General features: G+C 62.9%; 3 protein-coding genes across 4 annotated transcripts; 1 reads left to right on the top strand and 2 right to left on the bottom strand.

Moving 5' to 3' along the window:
- Positions 1-546: 546 nt before the first annotated feature.
- TAF6 (TATA-box binding protein associated factor 6) lies at positions 547-4,174 on the bottom strand (the record flags this gene model as incomplete). The annotated part of the gene is made up of 3 exons (XM_085215158.1): positions 4,023-4,174; positions 2,073-2,889; positions 547-659 (listed from the first exon to the last, which is right to left on the bottom strand). Coding segments are annotated over exons 2-3 (269 nt in total), but the record flags the coding sequence as incomplete, so codon positions are not given.
- A 181-nt stretch (positions 4,175-4,355) lies between these two features.
- On the top strand, positions 4,356-6,221 carry MBLAC1 (metallo-beta-lactamase domain containing 1). 2 transcript variants are annotated; one of them, XM_085215162.1, is made up of 2 exons: positions 4,356-4,516; positions 5,468-6,221. In XM_085215162.1, exon 2 carries the CDS (start codon positions 5,486-5,488, stop codon positions 6,194-6,196), a length of 711 nt encoding a protein of 236 aa, XP_085071288.1. In that variant the 5' UTR covers positions 4,356-4,516; positions 5,468-5,485; the 3' UTR covers positions 6,197-6,221. The 2 variants fall into 2 exon arrangements, with proteins under 2 accessions (XP_085071288.1, XP_085071287.1); XM_085215161.1 differs by lacking the exon at positions 4,356-4,516 and adding an exon at positions 4,555-4,700.
- Positions 6,222-9,105: 2,884 nt separating this feature from the next.
- Positions 9,106-22,845, bottom strand: TRAPPC14 (trafficking protein particle complex subunit 14). The gene is given in 11 exon segments (XM_085215157.1): positions 9,106-9,383; positions 10,463-10,650; positions 12,264-12,418; positions 12,828-12,991; positions 14,117-14,199; positions 15,578-16,234; positions 19,223-19,329; positions 20,189-20,330; positions 21,264-21,359; positions 22,376-22,462; positions 22,465-22,845. Coding segments are annotated over 11 exon segments (2,130 nt in total). The 5' UTR covers positions 22,762-22,845; the 3' UTR covers positions 9,106-9,229.
- Between the last annotated feature and the right edge of the window lie 59 nt (positions 22,846-22,904).

The following is a 22,904-nucleotide window of genomic DNA, read 5'->3' as shown; positions in this document are numbered from 1 at the left end:
TGACCCCGAGACTGCCTCAACAACCCCAAGACACCCATGGTGACCCCAAGACCCTCCCGGTGACCCCAAAACCCCCCCAGTGACCCTGAGACCACCTCAACGACTCCAAGACCCCCATGGTGACCCCAAGACCCCTACAATATCCCCAAGACCCCCCCAGTGACCCTGAGACCACCCCGATGACCCCAAGACCCCCATGGTGACCCCAAGACCCCTACAATATCCCCAAGACCCCCCCAGTGACCCTGAGACCACCCCGACGACCCCAAGACCCCCATAGTGACCCCAAGACCCTCCCAGTGACCCCAGGACCCCTATAGTGTCCCCAAGACCCTCCCAGTGACCCCAAGACCCCTACAGTAACCCTGAGACCCCCATAGTGTCCCCAAGACCCCCATAGCATCCCCAAGACCCTCACAGTGACCCCGAGACCCCACAGTGACCCGAGACCCCCACAGTGACCCCGAGACCCCCACAGTGACCCCAAGGCCCACCCCCCAACGTCCCCAAACGCTCTCAGCGTCCCCACGTCCCCCCCACACCCACCCCCCCCCCCCCAGCCCCCTCCCCACCTCCACGTTTTTCAGTTTCAGTGCCAGGTCGATGTCCCCGGCCGTCAGCCGCCGCCGCTTCCCCATGTGCATAAACTTCAGGGCATCCTGGGGGAGAAAAGGGACATTCGGGGCTTTTGTCACCACCCCCCTGTCCCCACCGTGCCACCCCCCCACCCCCCCCCCAGTCCTTGTCCCCACCTCGCATCCCCCTTTGTCACTCCACCCCCACACTGCCCCCATCGTGTCCCCCTGTCCCCCCATATCCCGTCATGTCCCTCCATTGTTCCCATGTCCCCCCACTGTCCCTCTGTCCCCATGTCCCCCCAAGCCCCCCCACTGTCCCCCGTCCCCCTCATTGTCCCCACATCCCCCCCCGTCCCCATAGTCCCCCCCGTCCCTGCACTGTTTCCACATCCCCCTCATTGTTCCCATGTCCCCCCACATCCCCCCATTACCCCCCCTTCCCCCCCACTGTCCCCATGTTCCCCAACTGTCCCCACATCCCCCCATTGTCCCCACGTCCCACATCCCCCTCATTGCTCCCATGTCCCCCCTTATCCCCCCTGTCCCCACATCCCCCCATTGCTCACACGCCCCCCCACAGCCCCCCACTGTCCCCACATCCCCCCATTGTCCCCACGTCCCCACATCCCCCTCATTGCTCCCATGTCCCCCCATAGCCCCCCACTGTCCCTGCATCCCCCCTCACATCCCCCCCACTGTCCCCACATCCCCATGTCCCTCCATTGTCCCCACATCCCCCCATAGCCCCCCACTGTCCCCACATTCCCCCCCCATTGTCCCCCCATCCCCATATTCCCCCTGTCCCCACATCCCCCCATTGCTCACACGCCCCCCCATAGCCCCCCACTGTCCCCACATCCCCCCATTGTCCCCGCTGTCCCCCCATTGTCCCCCCATCCCCATATTCCCCCTGTCCCCACATCTCCCCATAGCCCCCCACTGTCCCCACATCCCCCCACTGTCCCCACACCCCCATATCCCCCCCATCTCCACATCCCCCCATTGCTCCCACGTCCCCCCATAACCCCCACTGTCCCCACATCCCCCCGTTGTCCCCACACCCCCATATCCCCCCTGTCCCCACATCCCCCCATCCCCCCGTTGTCCCCCCACAGTCCCCACATCCCCCCACTGTCCCCACGTCCCCCCATAGCCCCCCACTGTCCCCACATCCTCCCGTTGTCCCCCCATCCCCCCACATCCCCCCACTGTCCCCACATCCCCCCATCCCCCGGTTGTCCCCCCCATTCCCCCACATCCCCCCGTTGTCCCCCCACACCCCCACATCCCTCCCTGTCCCCACATCCCCCCATTGTCCCCCCATCCCCCCACATCCCCCCACTGTCCCCACATCCCCCCATTGTCCCCCCATCCCCCCACATCCCCCCACTGTCCCCACATCCCCATATCCCCCCCGTCCCCACATCCCCCCATCCCCCCGTTGTCCCCCCTTCCCCCCACGTCCCCCCACCGTCCCCCCGCCCCCCGCCCCACCTGGGCCACCTCCTTCAGACGGTAGCTGGCCTCGTCAGCCAGCAGCTGGCAGGTCTCCTCGTGGACCTGCCCCACTCCCACGGCCTCTGCCATCACCTTCATGGACTCGGCAGGCAGCAGCGTGTGGCTCAGCTTCAGCTTCTTCTCCTCCGCCATCCTCCCTCCCTTCTCCTCTCTCCTCCCTCCCTCCCCTTCCTGCTCTATTCTTTTTCTTTTTCTCTTCCTCTTCTTTTCCTCTCTTCCTCTTCACTTCCTGCGTTTCCTTTTCCCTTCTATTTTCTTTTTATTCTCCTTTCTTTCTCTTCCACTTTTTCCTCTTCCTTCTTTTTCAGTTCCTGTTTCTTTCTCAATCTTTTTCTTCTTCAATCCTTTCTTTTCTTTTCTTTCTCTTTTTCCTTTTCTTTTCTATATCGTCTCCTTTCTTCTTCTTTTTCCACTTTCTTTTTTCTCCTACCTTTCCTTCTTTCCTCTCCCTTCTCTTTCTTCTCCTTCTTCCTTTTTCTCCTTTCTCTTTCTCCTGTTCTTCTCCCCTTTTCTTTCTCTCTTTATTTTCCTTTCTTTCACTTATTTCTTCTCTTTTTCTCCTTTTTCCCCTTTTTCTTCTTTCTCTCCCCTTTTTCTTCTCTTACAATCTCTCTTACTTCTCCTTCCTTCCTTCTCCTCACTCTTCCTTTTATCTCTTTCTTCTCTTCTTCGTTGCCACTCTCTTCCCTTTATCCTTTCCCTTTTCCTCTTCCTTTTTTCCTTTTTCTTTTCCTTCTTTCCTTCCTCTTCCTTCTCCCTTCCTCTTCCTCCCCCCGCAGACGCAGGGCAGCCCCTAGAAAAGCACAAAACCTTATGGGGGCAACAGAAGGAGACCCCAATGTTGGGGTCTGGGGGGGGGAGGGGGGGGCTCAGCCACACACATGGAGTTAATGGGGGGGAGGGGACAAAAGGACCCCAATATGGGGGTGTAAATCGGTCCTATAGAAGCATGGGGGGAATATGGGGGGGGGAACTCATAATTCGGGTGTTGGGGGGCATAAATGGGTCATAGAAAGTGAAAGGTGGGGGGGGAATGGGGACCCGATATTGGGGTGTGGGGAGTAGAAATGGGGGCTGTCAGCAGGGTGTGGGGGCCCTAAGTCAGTCCTATAGAGGCAACTGGGGGAAATATGGGGGGGGGGGGGGTCACAGAGGGACCCCAGTATTGAGGCTTGGGGGGGCTTAATCACACACATGGAGTTAATGAGAGGTAAATGGTGGGGAGGGGACAAAAGGACCCCAATATGGGGGTGTAAATCGGTCCTACAGAGGCAGTGGGGGGGGAATTATTGGGGGGGGTCACGGGGGACCTCAAAATTTGGGTGTTGTGGGGCATAAATGGGGCACAGAAAGTCAATGAGGGGGGAGGGGAACCTGGGGATATTGGGGGGGGGAGAAAGGGGGACCCCAATATTGGGGTGTGGGGGCCCTAAATCGGTAATTGGGGGGGGGAAATTGTGGGTTGGGGGCGCAGAGGGTCCCCAATACTGGGGGGGTACATATGGGGGGAGTGACAGCAGGAGACCCCAACAGTACGGTGTGGGGGGGCCTAAATCGGTCCTATAGAAGCAATGGAGAAGGATATGGGGGGGGTCACAGAGGGACCCCAATATTGGGACTTGTGGGGTGGGGGCTCAATCACACACATGGAGTTAATGAGAGGTAAATGGGCGGAGAGTGCAAAAGGACCCCAATATGGGGGCGTAAATCGGTCCTATAGAAACAATGGGGGGGGAATTACTGGAGGGGGTCACAGAGGGACCCCAATATCGGGGTTTGGGGGGGGGCTCAGCCACACACGGAGTCAATGAGGCTTCAATACAGGGCAGGGGACAAAGGGACCCCCAGCCGGGCCCTGCGGGGCGGCTCGAAGCAGAAAAGGCCCCCAGAGCAAAGCCCTCGAAGAGGAGGGGACAAAAAACAAACCTGGGGGGCCCCAAAAGCGGGGCTTCCAAAGGAGGGGCCCCAAAATCGCCCCCGCTTCCTCACGGCGCCTCCCGGCCGCGCGCCGCCATTTTGGCTCTCTGCGCTTTGCCGCCTCTTCGCCGCGTCCCGGAAGGGGAAAGTTAAGAATTTCCGGGATGAGCGCTCACTTCACTTCAACTCACCTCCCGGGGGCGCTCCGGGGAGTGTCATCAAATTAATAAAAAGGAATGTGAAATAACGGCGGCGGAGGTTCTGGGATAACGGGGGTTGCTCGGTGCTCACTATCATCCTGCCAGGACCTGCGAGGCGGAACGCCACGCATGCGTATATTTGTGCCACGGTAAAGGCGCATGCGCAGTGTCCTCCTGGTGTACTCCAGGCGCTTGCGCAGTGCGGGTTTGGCCCTAAGCAGGGCTCTGAGGTGGCGGTGATTGAAGATGGCAGAACCTGAGGGGCTCTGAGGGATCTCTGAGCCCTTCCCGGACGGGATAAAGGTAAAACGGGCGGGCGGGGGAGTGTTCTGTTGGGAAAACGCCTCTTGAGAGGGGTCTCGCTGTGCGCTCTGCACAAAAATGGCGGCGCGCGGGGGAGGAGGCGAAGAAGTCGTGTTTAAAAATGGCGCCGCCTGTGAGGAAACTTCCGGTTGTGGCCCCGCCCCTTCCGGGAGAGAGCGTTGGGGTGAATGGGGGGAATTCATTGGGGGGAAAATGGTGTGGGGGGACCGTGGGGTTACTGGGGGGGGGGGGGGGATGGGAGAGACCAGTGGGGTCATGGGAGAGAACGGGGGAACCATTGATGTTGTGGGGGGCAATGGGGGAGACCAGTGGTGTCATGGGGGGCAATGGGGGAGACCTTTGGGGTCATGGGAGAGAGTGGGGGGGGAACCATTGGGTTATGGGGAAGAATGGGGGAAGCACTGAGGTTGTGGGGGTCATGGGACAGACCATCGGGGTTGTGGGGGACAACGGGGGAGACCATTGGGGTTGTTGGGGGCAAGGGAAAGATCATTGGGGTTAAGGGGGGCAATGGGAGAGACCAGTGGGGTTGTGGGGAAGAACTGTGGGGTCAAGGGGGGCAATGGGAGAGACCAGTGGGGTTGTGGGGAAGACTTTTGGGGTCAAGGTGGGCAGTAGGGGAGACCACTGGGGTTGTGGGGAAGAGCTTTGGGGTTAAGGGAGGCAATGGGAGAGACCACTGGAGCCGTGGGGGGGGGCAATGGGAGAGACCATTGGGGTCAAGGGGGGCAATGGGACAGACTGCTGGAGGCAAGGGGAAGACTTTTGGGGTCCAAGGGGGCAATGGGGGGGGGACCAGCGGGGCCACGGGAAGACCTGTGGGGTCAACGGGGGAACCGTTGGGGTCTCGGGGGACAGTGGGGGACCCGCCGGGTGAACGGGGCTCCTCAGCGGGATGAACACCGGGGTTTCGGCCACCCCCGTTTGCAGCTCCCCGAGACCCCCGCCATGTTCCCCACCGTCCGGACCGCCCCGCTGGGATCCCGACAGATCCCGGGATCCCCCTACAGCCTCACCATCCTCCAGGAGGGCTTCAGCCGTCCCAGAGCCGACGGGAGCTTCGAGGCCGACTGCTCCATCACCCTGGTGCGTGGGGGTCCCGTCACCGCCCTGGTGGACACGGGGGGGCCGTGGGGACGTCGGCGCCTCCTGGATGACCTGGAAGCCCTTGGGGTTTCCCCACGGGACGTCACCCACGTGCTGTGCACCCACGGCCACTCGGATCACGTGGGGAACCTCAACCTTTTCCCTTCCGCTGCTCTTTTAGTGGGGTTCGACCTCAGCTGCGGGGATGGGGTCTTCTTACCCAACGGGTTGGATCGGGGGGTCCCTTACGCCCCTCACCCGGGGTTTGTTGAGGTCGTGGCCACCCCGGGCCACGTGAGGGCCCACGTCAGCGTGGTGGTGCGCGGGACGGATGCGGGGACGGTGGTGGTGGCAGGGGATCTCTTTGAGCGTGAAGGGGACGAGGGGGTGTGGAGGGGGCTGAGCGAGGACCCCCAAAGGCAGGAGGAGAGCAGGGGGTGGGCGGTGGGGGTGGCTGACGTTGTGGTGCCGGGACACGGAGCTGCGTTCCGCGTGGTCAGGGGTGGCTGTGGGGGTTGTGGGGACGTGGAGGAGGAGAGCGGGGACAGCAAAGGGGACATTGAGGGCACCTAGAGGCAGTGGGGGGGCAATGGGGACGTGAAGGGGATTTTGGGGGCACCTAGAGGCAGTGGGGGGGGCAGTGGGGACATGAAAGGGATTTTGGGGGCACCTAGAGGCAGTGGGGGGGGCAGTGGGGACATGAAGGGGATTTTGGGGGCACCTAGAGGCAGTAGGGGGGGGCAATGGGGACATGAAGGGGATTTTGGGGGCACCTAGAGGCAGTAGGGGGGGCAGTGGGGGCACCTAGAGGCAGTAGGGGGGGCAATGGGGACGTGAAGGGGTCTTTGGAGGCAACTAGAGGCAGTAGGGGGGGGCAATGGGGATGTGAAGGGGATTTTGGGGGCACCTAGAGGCAGCGGGGGGGCAGTGGGGACGTGAAGGGGATTTTGGGGGCACCTAGAGGCAGTGGGGGGGCAATGGGGGCACCTAGAGGCAGTAGGGGGGGGCAATGGGGACGTGAAGGGGACATTGGGGACATGAATGGGATGTGGGGGAAACATGGGGGACATGAGGGGGACTCTGGGGACACGAAGGGGGGGTGTTAAGGACACCCAGGAGATGGGACCCCACAGAGATGTCCCCAAGAACGGGGGGAGACCCACAGGTGTTCCTCAATGGGAAGGGACTGAATGTCCCCAAAGGACCCCACAGCTGTCCCCAAAGATGGAGATGGATCTGAGGACCCCCCCCGACCCCCCATGGGGACAGAAGAGTGCGGGGCGGCTATCTTCAAAATTTCCATCCCCAAAAATGTCCCCAAACCCCAAATAAAAGCCCTGAACGCCCCCGAGGTCGTGGGCGCGCGCTGTATGCAAATTATCTCATGAATATTCGCTATTCTTTCGCGTCCTGCCAATGGGGAGGAAAGGGCGGGGCTTGAGGAGGGGGAGGGACGGGCAGGGCGTTGCACCAATGGGAAGCGAGGGGCGGGGATTAGGGGAGGGGGCGGGCAGAACGCTGGGCCAATGGGAAGGAGCGGGCGGGGCTTAGCGGTCAGCTGACCGAGTGCGGAAGGCGGAGATGGTGAACGAGGGGGGCGGCGGAACTGGGGATACTGGGAGAACTGGGACGGGAAAGGGGGGGGGACTGGGAGCAAGGGGGGGGGGGCTGGGGGGGCACCGGGGTGGGAGATTTGGGGGTATTGGGGTGGGAAGTGGTGAAATGGGGGGGAGGTGATGGGGGGCAGTGGGAGGTGTTGGGGTGGGGGGCACTGGGGGGGAATTTGGGGTATTTGGGGGGGGCGCAGGGGGTGGAATTGGGTGGGGGGGGCTGTATCCCCATTTCCCGTTTTGTCTCCGTTCCCCAAACGTTCCCCCCCCCACGTTGTCCCCCTATCGTCCCCACATCTCCATATCGGGCCCCATTTCCTCCCCCATGTCCCACTGTCCCCATAATGACCCCATTGTTCCCATAATGACCCCACTGTTCCCATAATGACCCCACTGTTCCCATAATGACCCCATTGTCCCCACACCCCATTCTGTCCCCATTCTGTCCCCCACTGACCCCAACTGTCCCCATACCCCCATTCTGTCCCCCCCCATCCCCATTCTGTCCCCCATTGTCCCCACATCCCCATAATGTCCCCCCGTCCCCATTCTGTCCCCTATTGTCCCCACACCCCCATTCTATTCCCGCCATCCCCATTCTGTCCCCCACTGACCCCCACTGTCCCCATTCTGTCCCCATTCTGTCCCCATTCTCTCCCCTGTTGTCCCCCCATCCCCATTCTGTTCCTGGTCCCCATACTGTCCCCATTCTGTCCCCCTTGTCCCTCTGTCCCCGTTTTGACCCTGGCCCCATTCTGTCCCCTATTGTCCCCACATCCCCATTCTGTCCCCCACTGACCCCCACTGTCCCCCCCCCATCCCCATTCTATCCCCCCATCCCCATTCTGTCCCCATTCTGTCCCCTATTGTCCCCCCATCCCCATTCTGTCCCCCCCACACCCCATTCTGTCCCCAGACCACAGCACTGACGCAGGGTTTGGAGCGCATCCCGGACCAGGTTGGCTACCTGGTGATCAGCGACGGCGCCGTGCTGGCGGTAAGGGGGGGATGTGGGGTCGGTGGGGACGGTGGGGACATCGTGGGGCTGTGGGGTCAGTGGGGTCAGTTGGGGTCAGTGGGGACATCGTGGGACTGTGGGGTCAGTGGGGACATCGTGGGGCTGTGGGGTCAGTGGGGACATCGTGGGGCTGTGGGGACAGTGGGGACATCGTGGGGCTGTGGGGTCAGTTGGGACATCGTGGGGGTGGGGATGGGGGGGTTGCAGAGGGGATGGGGGGATGTTGGGGACACTGGGATGGGGATGGGGGATGTTGAGATGGGAATGGGGGGACGTTGGGGTGGGGATGGGGACATTGGGGACATTGGGGTGGGGATGGGGGTGTTGGGGACATTGGGGTGGGGATGGTGGACGTTGGGGTGGGGATTTGGGGGGTGCTGGGGACGTTGGGTGGGGATGGGGATGGCCGCAATGACCCCAAATGTCCCCAAATGTCCCCAAATGTCCCCAAAGTCCCAACATCCCGCAGTGTCCCACCAATGTCCCCAAGATCCCCTGATGTCCCCATGGCCCCAATGTCCCCAAATGTCTCCAGATGTCCCCATGGCCCCAATGTTCCCAAATGTCCCCAGTGTCCCTCAATGTCCCCATGGCCCCAATGACCCCAAATATCCCCAGTGTCCCCATGCCCACAATGACCCCAAATGTCCCCAGCATCCTTCAACGTCCCCATGGTCCCAATGACCCCAAATGTCCCCATAGCCCCAATGTCCCCAAATGTCCCCCAACGTCCCCAAGTGTCCTCATGGCCCCAGTGTCCCCAAATGTCCTCCAGTGTCCCCATAGCCCCAACGTCCCCAAATGTCCCCCAAATCCCCCGCTGTCCCCTCCCTGCCCCAAAGGACACATCCCTGTGTCACCCCATTGGCTGGGGACGGCGTCCCCTACGTTTCCCCCCGTTGCCGTAGGGGGCGGTGGGGGTCCTCCCCTCCCCCCCCCCCCACATTGTCACCTTTTGCCACCACCCCGTTGTCACTGTCACTGCACGGGTGCCACCACCAGCACTTTGCATTCCCTCTTGGCAATCTTGTCCAGGGACAGCGCTGTCTTTTCGGGGGGGACGTAGAGGGGCCGCCCCACAGGGGACCCCACTGGGGGGGTGATGGCCCGGCGCTCCAGGGCACTGCCTGACCTATGGGGGGGGGGGGACAATGGGACGTCACCTCGGGCTGCCCCAAGGGGGGGGGGGGGGGCCCCATTGACCCCCACTGACCCCAATGGCCCCCGATGTCCCCAACACCCCCAATGACCCCCAATGACCCCCAATGTCCCCAATGGCCCCAACGCCCCCAATTCCCCACTGACACCAATGGCCCCATTGACCCTAACGGCCTCCAGTGGCCCCATTGACCCCCAGTGGCCCCCAATGGCCCCACTGACACCAATGACCCCCAATTCCCCATTGTCCCCAATGGCCCCCAATGTCCCCACTGACCCCAATGACCCCCAATTCCCCATTGTCCCCAATGGCCCCCAATGTCCCCACTGACCCCAATGGCCCCCAATGTTCCCATTGACCCCAACATCCCCCAATGTCTCCACTGCCCCCACTGCCCCCAATATCCCCCAATGCCCCCATTGACCCCAATGTCCCCATTGACCCCAACGTCCCCCAATGTCCCCATTGACCCAATTGTCTCCACTGCCCCCAACGTCCCCAATGCCCCCAAGGCCCCCAACATCCCCCAATGTCTCCACTGCCCCCACTGCCCCCAATATTCCCCAATGCCCCCATTGACCCCAATGTCCCCATTGACCTCAACATTCCCCAATGTCGCCATTGACCCTAATGTCTCCACTGCCCCCATTATCCCCATTCCCCCCAACATCCCCCAATGTCGCCATTGACCCCAATGTCTCCACTGCCCCCACCCCATGCCCCCAACATCCCCCAATGTCCCCACTGCCCCCACTGCCCCCAACATCCCCCATGCCCCCACTGACCCCAATATCCCCCAATGTCCCCACTGCCCCCAACATCCCCAATGTCCCCATTGACCCCAATGTCCCCACTGCCCCCAACATCCCCCAATGTCGCCATTGACCCCAATATCCCCACTGCCCCCAACATCCCCAATGTCGCCATTGACCCCAATGTCTCCACTGCCCCCACTGCCCCCAATATCCCCCAAACCCCCACTGCCCCCAATATCCCCACTGCCCCAAACCCCCGTTGACCCCAACACCCCCAACACCCCATAATGCCCCCACCTGCTGAGGTGTCCCCGCGCCGGCTGCTGATGGGAGAAGGATTGGGACCGCCCCAAACCCTGGTGCCTCTCCACCAGATCCCGCACGGCGCTGCCGGGGCTGCTGCGGCGCTGGGGGGTGGATGGGGGTCGAGCTTCGGGGGCCGCCCCCGCCGTGAACTGCAGCTTCAGCTTCATGTGCTGTGACAGCTGTCACATGGGGGGGGGGGGGACGACAACGGGGTCACCGAGGGTCCCCAGATGTCCCCAACATCCCCACGGCTCTCGCTGAGGTCCCCAGGGTGTCCCCGCTGCCCCCCACTGGTGTCATCCCCCCCACCAGGTGTCTCTACATTGACCCCATGTTATCCTAAGGGGCCCCACAGACCCCGAGACCCCCAGGGCGTCCTCAATGTCCCCAGGTGTCCTCACACACAACTCACCCCAGCACCAGGTGTCTCAAACACAGGTTAGAGGTCCCCAGGGGGTCCCAAGGGGTTCCCAAGAGCCCCAAAGTGTCCCTTAGTTCCCCAAGGTGTCCCCAATGTCCCCAGGGTGTCACTGAGATCCCCAGGGTGTCTCTACATTGACCCCCATGTTATCCCTAAGGGGTCCCCACAGACCCCGAGACCCCCAGGGTGTCCTCAGTGTCCCCAGGGTGTCCTCACAACACCCCCAAGGGTGTCACTGAGGTCCCCAGGGGGTTCTCAATGTCCCCAGGGTGTCCTCAGGGCGTCCCCACTGCCCGCCAGTGTTGTCCTCCCCCCCCAGGGCGTCTCTAAATTGACCCCCATGTCATCCCTAAAGGGTCCCCAAAGACCCCAAGACCACCAGCGAATCCTTAATGTCCCCAGAGTGTCCCCAGGTGACCCCAATGCCCCCAGTGTGGCCCCATGGCGCCTCCAGGTTGTCTCCAATGTCCCCAAGGAATTCAACCCAAAGACCCCAAAGTGCCCTCAGATGACCCCAATGTATCCCCAAATGACCCCAAGGGGCTCCCAAGGTGCCCCAGATGACCCCAATCTCCCCAAGGTGCCCCAAATGACCCCAAGGTGCCCCCAGGTGACCCCAAGGTGCCCCGAAATGACCCCAAGGTGCCCCGAAATGACCCCGATCTCCCCAAGGTGCCCCCAGGTGACCCCAAGGTGCCCCCAAATGACCCCAATCTCCCCAAGGTGTCCCCAAATGACCCCAAGGTGCCCCCAATGACCGCAAATGACCCCAAGGTGCCCCCAAATGACCCCAGTCTCCCCAAGGTGGCCCCAAATGACCCCAAGGTGGCCCCAAATGATCCCAATCTCCCCAAGGTGCCCCCAGGTGACCCCAAGGTGCCCCCAATCTCCCCAAGGTGCCCCCAAATGACCCCAAGGTGCCCCAAATGACCCCAGTCTCCCCAAGGTGGCCCCAAATGACCCCAAGGTGCCCCCAAGGTGCCCCCAAATGACCCCAAGGTGCCCCCAAATGACCCCAGTCTCCCCAAGGTGGCCCCAAATGACCCCAAGGTGGCCCCAAATGACCCCAGTCTCCCCAAGGTGCCCCCAAATGACCCCAAGGTGCCCCCAAGGTGCCCCCAAATGACCCCAGTCTCCCCAAGGTGGCCCCAAATGACCCCAAGGTGCCCCCAAATGACCCCAGTCTCCCCAAGGTGGCCCCAAATGACCCCAAGGTGCCCCCAAGGTGCCCCCAAATGACCCCAAGGTGCCCCCAAATGACCCCAGTCTCCCCAAGGTGGCCCCAAATGACCCCAAGGTGGCCCCAAATGACCCCAGTCTCCCCAAGGTGCCCCCAAATGACCCCAAGGTGCCCCCAGGTGCCCCCCTCACCTCGAAGAGCCCCGCGCGCAGCGCCTGGAAGGCGACACGGATGGTCCTTGCGCTGCCCTTCCTCGAGGACCCCAGGTGCGTCAGAGGTGTGTGGCACACGATGGCGTCCAGCGCCGCCTGCGCCGCGCGCCGCTCCTCACCGGACAGAGCCTTCCCTGGGGGGGGCGGCCCGTCACCCCCAGCTCCTCGCCTCCGTCCTATCCCCCTTCCCCACCCCACCCCCACCCCGTGCCCCTTAGCCCCTCCTGTCCCGTCTCCCATCCTCCCCGCTCCTCCCCTTCTGTCCCCTCCTGTCCCCGTCCCCATCCCCCCCCCCGTGTCCCCCATCCCCCACCCGTGTCCCCCATCCCCCACCCCGTGTCCCCCATCCTCCCTGCCCCCTCCAAGCCCCCTGTCCCCATGTCCTCCTTGTCTCCATCCCCACCGGTCCCCATATCCACCCCCATTCCCCATCCCCCACGTCCCCTTTTCCCCTTTTACCCCCATCCCCCACCCCCCTCCCGTCCCCCCACCCCCACTCCTTGCCCTCCCCCTTCCCCCCCTCCCCCCGCCCCCACCCCGCACCGGTGCCGGCGCTCTCCGGCGTCCAGACGAGTCTGACGGCCAGGAAGTCCTGCAGTTCGTTCAGCAGGGTGTAGGTGACGGTGAAGCGCTGCCGGGCGCGGACCGGCGACTCGCAGGCGGCCGTCATCACAAAGCGCGGCCGCTCCAGGCGGATGCTGGGCAGCCTGCGGGGCGGGGCGGGACAGGGGAAGTCGCGATATAGGAGTGTCGGGATAGGGGGGGTCGCGATATACGAGTGTCGGGATAGGGGGTGTCGCGATATAGGAGTGTCGGGATAGGGGGGGTCGCGATATAGCAGTGTCGGGATAGGGGGGTCGGGATAGGGGAAGTCGCGATATGGGGGGTGTAGGGATAGAGGGCGTCAAGACAGGGGAAGTCGCGATATAGGAGTGTCGGGACAGAGGGTGTCGCGATATAGGAGTGTCGGGATAGGGGGGGTCGCGATATAGGAGTGTCGGATAGGGGGGGGCGATAGGAAAGTCATGATACAGGAACATTGTGATAGAAAGAAGTCGCGATATAGGAATGTCGGGATAGAAGGAAGTCACGATATAGGAGTGTTGGGATAGAAGAAAGACGCGACATAAGAACGTTGGCATAGAAGGAAATCGCGATATAGGAGTGTTGGGATAGGGGGTGTCAGGATAGGGGGAAGTCGCGATATGGGGCTGTAGGGATAGAGGACGTCAAGACAGGGGAAGTCGCAATATAGGGGTGTCAGGATAGGAGGAAGTTGCAACATGGGGGGTGTAGGGTTAGGGAGTGTCGGGATAGGGGGTGAAGCAATGGGGGAGGTGAAGAGATTTTGGGGGGGTGTCGGGACGGGGGGATGTCGGGACGGGGGAAGTCGCAATATGGGTTGAATGGATGGGGGAGGTGAATGGAAAGGGGGAGTCGGGATATGGGGGGACTGTCGGGATGGAGGGACGTTCGGACAAAGAGGGGCTCAGAATAGGGGGAAGTCGCGATATGGGGTGAAGGGATGGAGAAGGTGAAGGGATGGGGGGGTCAGGATACGGGGGGGGTCGTCGGGATGGGGGCGGGATGTCAGGATAGGGGGACGATGTTGGGACAAGGGGACACGGGGATATCGTGACGTGGGGATATCGTGACGTGGGGATATCGTGACGTGGGGAACGTAGAAACACAAAGGCATGGGGACGCAGGGACAGAAGGATGCGGGGACGCGGATCAGCGCAACACGGGGACACGGAGATGTCGTGACACGGGGACATCGCGACACGACACGGGGGAGCCCTACGGGGGGGCGGGGGATTCGGGGCGCCCACCGGTAGTGGGTGTAGATGCTGCTGGTGAAGGGCAGCTTTGGGGTGGACCATTGGATGACGGCCACCAGCGGCACCTCCAGGCCCTGCGGGGCACAGCAGCGTCACCCCGCAACCACAGCACCCAGAACCCCACAGCACCCCGTAAGGCCACACTGCACCCCAGAAATCCACACTGCACCCCATAAGGCCACACTGCACCCCATAAACCCACACTGCACCCCATAAACCCCACACTGCAACCCGTAAGGCCACACTGCACCCCAAAACCCCCCACAGCACCCCATAAGGCCGCACTGCACCCCAAAACCCCCCACAGCACCCTATAAGGCCACACTGCACCCCAAAACCCCCCACAGCACCCCATAAGGCCGCACTGCACCCCAAAACCCCACACTGCACTCCATAAACCCACACTGCACCCCATAAATCCACACTGCACCCCAAAACCCCACACAGCACCCCATAAATCTACACTGCACCCCATAAATCTATACTGCACCCCATAAATCTACACTGCACCCCATAAGGCCACACTGCACCCCAGAAATCCACACTGCACCCCAGAAATCTCCATTGACCCCACAGCCCCCACAGCCCCCAATGTCCCCAGTGACCCCACTGACCCCACTGACCCCAATGTCCCCACTGACCCCAATGTCCCCACAGCCCCCAATGTCCCCACAGCCCCCACCGACCCCAATGTCCCCCATGTCCCCATAGCCCCCAATGTCCCCACCGACCCCAATGTCCCCAGTGACCCCATTGACCCCAATGTCCCCACAGCCCCTACAGACCCAATGTCCCCAGTGACCCCATTGACCTCAATGTCCCCACCGACCCCAATGTCCCCACTGACCCCACCGACCCCAATGTCCCCACCGACCCCAATGTCTCCAATGTCCCCATAGCCCCCAGTGTCCCCACCGACCCCAATCAATGTCTCCCATGTCCCCACAGCCCCCACCGACCCCAATGTCCTCAGTGACCCCACTGACCCCAATGTCCCCACCGACTCCAATGTCCCCACAGTCCCACCGACCCCAATGTCCCCCATGTCCCCATAGCCCCCAATGTCCCCACAGCCCCCAATGTCCCCAGTGACCCCATTGACCTCAATGTCCCCACTGACCCCAATGTCCCCACAGCCCCCACCGACCCCAGTGTCCCCCCCATTGGCCTCAATGTCCCCACCGACCCCAATGTCTCCCATGTCCCCATAGCCCCCACCGACCCAATGTCCCCAGTGACCCCATTGACCTCAATGTCCCCACCGACCCCAATGTCCCCACTGACCCCAATTCCCCCACAGCCCCCACCGACCCCAATGTCCCCACAGCCCCCACCGACCCCAATGTCTCCCATGTCCCCATAGCCCCTACAGACCCAATGTCCCCAGTGACCCCATTGACCTCAATGTCCCCACCGACCCCAATGTCCCCGATGTCCCCGATGTCCCCTCACCTCCTTGGCGTCCTCGGGCGGCCGCTCGGGCGCCTGCAGCTGGAACAGGAAGTTGTGCTCCTCGAGGGCGCTGAGGGCGCAGGGACACGGCGGGGCGGCTCCTGTCACCCTACAGAAGGAGCCCACGGGGACCTCCCCGGAGTGGTGGCTGCGGGGGACACCGCGGTGACAAAGGGGACACTGAGGGCTGGGACCCCAAAGCCGACCCCAAAAACCCACAGCCAAAGTCACCCGTCGGGATTCTGACCCCGTGGGGGTGGTGGTGGATGACAATGGGATGACAATGGGGTGACACGGGATGCGTCCCCAAGTGCCACCGCTGGGGTGACGAAGGGACACTGAGGAGTGGGAGTCAGGGTGACAAAAGTGACCCCAAAGCCGAGCCCAAAAAGCCCACAGCAAAGACACCCATCGGGATTCTGACCCAACACGGGTGGTGGGTGGCGCTTTGGTGGCATTGGGTGACAAGGACACGTCCCAAGTGTCACCACCCCTCATGGGGACAACTTGGTGACCAAGAATCCAGTGGATGAGACCCCAAATCCAACCCAAAAAACCCACAGCCAAAGTCACCCACTGGGATTCCGACCCAATGGGAGTGGTGGTGGGCGACAGTGGGGTGACAATGGGGTGACAATGAGGTGACACAGGACGTGTCCCCAAGTGCCACCGTCAGGGTGACAAAGGGACACTGAGAGGAGGGGGTCAGGGTGACAAAAGCGACCCCAAATCCCCCCAACACCCACAACTGCAGTCCTCCATCGGGATTCTGACCCAACGGGGGCAGTGGGTGACAACGGGGTGACATTGGGGTGACACGGGACGTGTCCCCAAGTGCCACCGTCAGGGTGACAAAGGGACACTGAGAAGGGGGGGTCAGGGTGACAAAATGCGCCCAGCACTCAGACCAACGGCAGGGAATTTGACCCACACAGGAGCGTGGGGACAACTGAGGATGTCTCGGGGTGCGTGGGACATGGGGTGACGTGGGTGACAGTGGGCGTACGGACGTGGGGACATGAGGGGCAGGGAAGGAGGACTGGGTTGAAGTGGGGACTGGGTCGCGGCAACAGATCGCTGAGAGCGCGCAGCATGGGGACAGGGGGACAGCGGGGGACATTGATGGGGACTGAGGGGGACATCAGGAGGATAGGGGGACATTGAGGGGATGGGGGACATCGGGAGGATGGGGGGACATTGTGGGGATGGGGGACATTTGGGGGACATGATGGGATGGGGGACATTGAGGGGATGGGGGACTTTGGGGGACATAATGGGATGGGGGGACATTGAGGGGATGGGGGACATCGGGGAAGGGGGGACATTGTGGGGATGGGGGACATTTGGGGGACATGATGGGATGGGGGGACATTGAGGGGATGGGGGACATTTGGGGATAGGGGGACATCGTGGGGACATCGGGGAAGGGGGGGACATTGTGGGGATGGGGGACATTTGGGGGACATGATGGGATGGGGGGACATTGAGGGGATGGGGGACATTTGGGGGACATAATGGGATGGGGGGACATCGGGGGAAGGGGGGACATTTGGGGGATAGGGGGGCATTGGGGACATTGGGGGAAGGGGGGACATTTGGGGGATGGGGGACATTTGGGGGACATGATGGGATGGGGGGACATCGGGGGAAGGGGGGACATTTGGGGATGTGGGGACATTGGGGACATTGTGGGAAGGGGGGACATTGTGGGAAGGGGGGACATTTGGGGGACATAATGGGATGGGGGGACATTGAGGGGATGGGGGACATTGAGGGGATGGGGGACATTTGGGGGACATAATGGGATGGGGGGACATCGGGGAGGGGGGACATTTGGGGATAGGGGGGCATTGGGGACATTGGGGGAAGGGGGGACATTGAGGAGATGGGGGACATTTGGGGGACATAATGGGATGGGAGGACATTGAGGGGATGGGGGACATTGAGGGGATGGGGGACATTTGGGGGACATAATGGGATGGGGGGACATCGGGGGAAGGGGGGACATTTGGGGGATAGGGGGGCATTGGGGACATTGGGGGAAGGGGGGACATTGAGGAGATGGGGGACATTTGGGGGACATGATGGGATGGGGGGACATTGAGGGGATGGGGGACATTGTGGGGATGGGGGACATTTGGGGGACATGATGGGATGGGGGGACATTGTGGGGATGGGGGACATTTGGGGGACGTAATGGGATGGGGGGACATTGAGGGGATGGGGGACATTTGGGGGACATAATGGGATGGGGGACATCGGGGGAAGGGGGGACATTTGGGGGATAGGGGGGCATTGGGGACATTGGGGGAAGGGGGACATTGAGGAGATGGGGGACATTTGGGGGACATGATGGGATGGGGGGACATTGAGGGGACATGGAGGGGACATTGGAGGATAAGGGGACATTAAGGGGGTGAGGGGACATTAAGGGGGACATAATGGGATGGGGGGACATTGGGGGATAGGGGGGCATTGGGGACATTGGGGGAAGGGGGGACATTGAGGGGATGGGGGGACATCGGGGGAAGGGGGGACATTGGGGGAAGGGGGGACATCGTGGGGACGTGGAGGGGACATCGGGGGATAGGGGGACATTAAGGGGACATAATGAGGCGGGGGGATATTGTGGGATGGGGGGGACATTGGGGAACAGGGGGACATCAGGAGGATGGGGGGACATTGAGGGGACATAATGGGACATCGGGGAAGGGGGGACATCGGGGACATTGGGGGAAGAAAGGACATCGTGGGGACATGGAGGGGATGGGGGGACATTGGGGACATCAGGAGGATGGGGGAACATTAGGAGGACATAATGGGATGGGGGGACATTGTGGGATGGGGGGACATTGTGGGACATCGGGGGGACATCGGGACATCAGAGGAAGGTGGGACACGGTGGGGACAGGGGGACATTGGGGGGTGGGGGGAGATCGAGGGGACAGAGGGACGCTGTCATGGAGGCCGAATGACCCCAAAACGGTGCCCTGCCCCCATCCTGATGGTCCCTGTCCCCACCCCAATGGTTTCCTGTCCCCTCGAGGTCCCTGTCCCCATCCCTGGGGTCCCCATCCCCACCCCCACCACCCTGAGGTCCCTTTGTCCCCATCCCTGGGGTCCCCATCTCTATCTCACCCAGTTCGGTGTCCCCCATCCCCATCACCCTGGGGTCCCCTGTCCCCATCTCAGCCACTCTGGGGTCCCTTTGTCCCCATCCCTGCCACTCTGGGGTCCCTTTGTCCCCATCCCCGGGTTTCCTGTCCCCATTCAGCCACTCTGGGGTCCCTTTGTCCCCATCCCCGGGTTTCCTGTCCCCATCCCTGCCACTCTGGGGTCCTTTTGTCTCCAGCCCTGGGGTCTCTTTGTCCCCTTTCAGCCACTCTGGGGTCCCCTGTCCCCACCCCTGGGGTCCCCTGTCCCCACCCCCGGGTCCCTGTCCCCATTCAGCCACTCTGGGGTCCCTTTGTCCCCATCCCTGGGGTCCCCTGTCCCCACCCCCGGGTCCCTGTCCCCATTCAGCCACTCTGGGGTCCCCTGTCCCCATCTCAGCCACTCTGGGGTCCCTTTGTCCCCACCCCTTGGGTCCCCACTCCCACCCACGCCCCTCCTCAGCCCCCCGACCCCCTTCCCGCCGCCCCCCACCCCCCAAATCCCCCCCTCACCTTTCAGCACAGTCAGGTACTTCCCACACACCGTCAGTTGGCGACACCGAACCACCGGCGGCGGCAGCACCGTCAGCAGGGTGCTCACTGGGGGGGGGACAGGGGGGGTCAGGGTGACAAAAGGGGACCTGCAAGGATGGGGGGTGACAAAGGGGACACCAAAGGGTGGGGGGTGGGGTGAGAAAGGGGACACTGAGGGGAGGGGATCAGGGTGACGAAGGAGACACCGAGGGGAAGGGGTTGGGGTGACAATGGGGGGGGGTCAGGGTGACAAAAGGGACATATGGGGGGGGTCAGAGTGACAAAGGGACCCAGAGGGGACGGCGAGAGGAGGGGGGTCAGGGTGAGAAAAAGGACATGGGGAGGGAGAGGGGTGACAAAGGGACACAGGCGGGAGGGGATCAGGGTGACAAAGGGGACATGGGGGGGTCAGGGTGACTGAGGGACAGCAAGGGGAGGGGATTGGGGTGACAAAGGGGGCACTGTGGGGAGGGAGTGACAAAGGGACCAGGGGAGTCAGGGTGACAAAGGGGTCAGGGTGGGGGTCAGGGTGACTAAAAGAGAGTGAGGGGAGGGGACCAGGGTGACAAAGGAGAACTGCGGGGGGGGGGGAGGTGACAAAGGGACCCAGGGGGGTCAGGGTGACAAAGGGACACTGATGGGAGGGGGATCAGGGTGACAAAGGGGACATGGGGGGGTCAGGGTGACAAAGGGACACTGAGGGGAGGGGGAGGTGACAAGGAGAACTGCGGGGGGGGGGGCGGGGGGGGGGGGTGACAAAGGGACCCAGGGGGGTCAGGGTGACAAAGGGACCTGAGGGAGGGGGATCAGGGTGACAAAGGGTCCTGAGGAGGGAGAGGGAGGGTGAGGAAGGGGGGGGGGGGTTTAGGGTGCCAAAGGGACCCGAGGGGGGGTGGAGGGTGGGGGTCCCGGGGGGTTTTTGCACCCTGTGCCTTGAAGGCTCCCTGCTCCTGCCGGAAGACGTGGGTGGGCGCACGGCCCTGCAGCAGCCCCAGGTACCCCCCGAACCCACCGCCCTCCTGCAGCTCCGCCGGCTCCGAGTCCCTCTTCCACACCGTCACCACGATCTGGGGACAGCCGGGACGTCACCGCGGGGTCCCTTCGCCCCCTCGCTCCCCTCCCCCCTCCCCAAAAGCAACCTCAAGGCCTCTGTGGGGCTCTGATCTCAGACCCCCCCACTGTCCCCAAAGCGCTTTTCCTACCCCTGAGGACCCCCGCGGTGTCACCATCCCAAATGTCCCCAAAGTGTCCCTGTGGCACTCCGGGTCCCCGTGTCCCCCACGTTGTCCGCAAGGTCCCCACATCATCCCTGAGGTCCCCACGCTGTCCCCAAGGTCCACGGGGTCCCCAGATGTCCCCTAGGTCCCCAAGTGTCCCTGAGCTCTCCAGGCCATCCCCAGGGTCCCCACGCTGTCCCCAGTGTCCCCAAAGCACCCAGATGTCCCCAAGGCTCCCACAACGTCCCCCAGGTCCTTGAGGTCCCCACGCTGTCCCCAACATCCAGAAGGTCCCCAGATGTCCCCAAGGTCCCCAAAGTGTCCCTACGGCACTCCAGGTCCCCATGACCCCCAAGCTGTCCCCAGGGTCCCCACACTGTCCCCAAGGTCCCCACGTCCCCGCATGTCCCTGAGGTCCCCACACTGTCCTCAGGGTCCTCAGATGTCCTCACACTGTCCCCAAGGTCCTTAAGGCCCCCAGATGGCTTCAAGGTCCTTGAAGACTCCACACTGTCCCTGAGGTCCCCACATGTCCCCATGCTGTCCCCAAGCTCCATAGGGTCCCCATGCTGTCCCCAAGGCCCCCACGTGTCCCCATGCTGTCCCCAAGCTCCATAGGGTCCCCAGATGTCCCCAGGGCCCCCACGTGTCCCCATGCTGTCCCCAAGCTCCATAGGGTCCCCATGCTGTCCCCAAGGACTATGGAGTCCCCATGCTGTCCCCAAGGTCCCCACGTGTCCCCATGTCGTCCCCAAGCTCCATGGGGTCCCCAGCTGTCCCCACCTTGGCCTTGACGGTGCCGGGTGGCAGTTTGTCCAGGGCGATGGTCAGTGGGAAGATCACCTCATCCGTGCACACGATGGGGTCCTCAACGGGCACCTGGGGGTGTGGGGACACAGGGACGCCCACTGCCCCCCGTCCCCCACAAATCCCACCGCCCCCTCATCCTCCCCACGCCCCCCACGTCCCCCCTTTAACCCCGTATTCTCCATTGCCCCCACATCCCTCATTATCCCCCTATTGCCCCCGCTGCCCTGTTCCCCTATCCCCCCCATTGCCCCTATTCCCCCTATCCCCCCCATTACCCCCTATTCCCCCTATCCCCCCCATTGCCCCCTATTCCACCTATCCCCCCCATTACCCCCTATTCCCCCTATCCCCCCCATTGCCCCCTATTCCCCCTATCCCCCCCATTGCCCCCTATTCCCCCCATTGCCCCCTATCCCCCCCATTGCCCTCTATCCGCCCCATTGCCCCCATCCCCTATCCCCCCACTGTCCCCTATTCACCCCATTGCCCCCTATCCCCCCATTGCCCCCACTGCCCCCATTCCCCCCCTCGCTCCCATCATCTCCTATTTCCCCCATTCCTCCCCGCCCCCTATTCCTCCCAATTTCCCCCATTCCCTTCAATGTCCCCTATTCTCCCCAGCATCTCCCATTCTCCCATTGCCCCCAGTTCCTTTCATTGCTCCCATATCCCCCCCGTTTCCCCTCACTGGCCCCTATTCCCCCCCCTTTTCCCTCTATTCTCCCCTATTTCCCTTATTCCCCCCATTTCCCCCTATTCCCCCACTCCCCCCCATTCCCCCATTCTTCCCATTCCCCCTCATTTTCCCTATTCCTCCCATTGCCCCCTACCCCCCCACTCTCCCCCACCCCCCCATTCCCCTCCCCCCCATTGCCCCCAGTGTCCCCTATTTCCCCTCTCCCCCCCATTCCCCGTTATTCTCCCCATTGCCCCCTATAGCCCACAATGCCCCCCATTCCCCCCATCCTTCCCCCCAATCCCCCTACATCCCCTATTCCCCCCACTTCCCCCTACGCCCCCATTTCCCCCCACCGCCCCCCATTCTCCCCACTCCCCCCCATTCCCACCCCCCCCCCCCCCCGTACCCCCGCCGCCGCTCTCCCCGCCGCTCCGTTCCCGTGTGTCAGCAGCGCTCGGCACTCCCTGAACACCTCATCCGCCCCTCCGGGGTCGAAGCGGACCCCACATCCTCCGTCGAACCGCCCTCCGCCCCCCCGGCACCGCCGGGGCCCGCCCCCCCGGGGCTGACGCTCGCTAAAGCCGCCAGGGATGAGGCCAGCTCGGCCCAGGCTGGCCCGGAACCGGAGCCGGGGCGGCAGCGCAGCACCAGGAGGAAGCGGACGGTTTCCCCCAGGTAGAGGTGGTTGCGGCGGGGCAGGGCCCGGTACCGGCCCGGTTCGCCCGTCAGCAGCTCCCGAGCGGCGAAAGGAACGGCGGGGAAGTACATGAAATACTCGCATTGCGACTCCATGGCGCCGGGCCCCGCCGGGCCGGGCCGGGCCGCTTCCGGAAACTTTCCGGTTCCGCTTCCGGTGTGTTTTCCGGTTTTGCTGTTGTTATGGCGACCCTTCCCGTTCCACTTCCGGGCTCAGGCCTCCCTACTTCCGGCGTACC

Source organism: Meleagris gallopavo, unplaced genomic scaffold (assembly GCF_905368555.1).
Source record: "Meleagris gallopavo unplaced genomic scaffold, MGAL_WU_HG_1.1 scaffold_7, whole genome shotgun sequence".
In the NCBI taxonomy this organism is placed as follows: Eukaryota; Metazoa; Chordata; class Aves; order Galliformes; family Phasianidae; genus Meleagris; species Meleagris gallopavo.
This window is presented reverse-complemented; position numbering and strand designations above follow the sequence as displayed.

Excerpts from the sequence above, each read along its gene's own strand:
- MBLAC1 (XM_085215161.1), top strand. The coding sequence starts at position 4,638 with ATGGCGCCGCCTGTGAGGAAACTTCCGGTTGTGGCCCCGCCCCTTCCG. Across the intron at positions 4,701-5,467 it reads TTCCGGGAGAGAGCGTTGGG|CTCCCCGAGACCCCCGCCAT; the intron begins GTGAATGGGGGG and ends CCCCGTTTGCAG.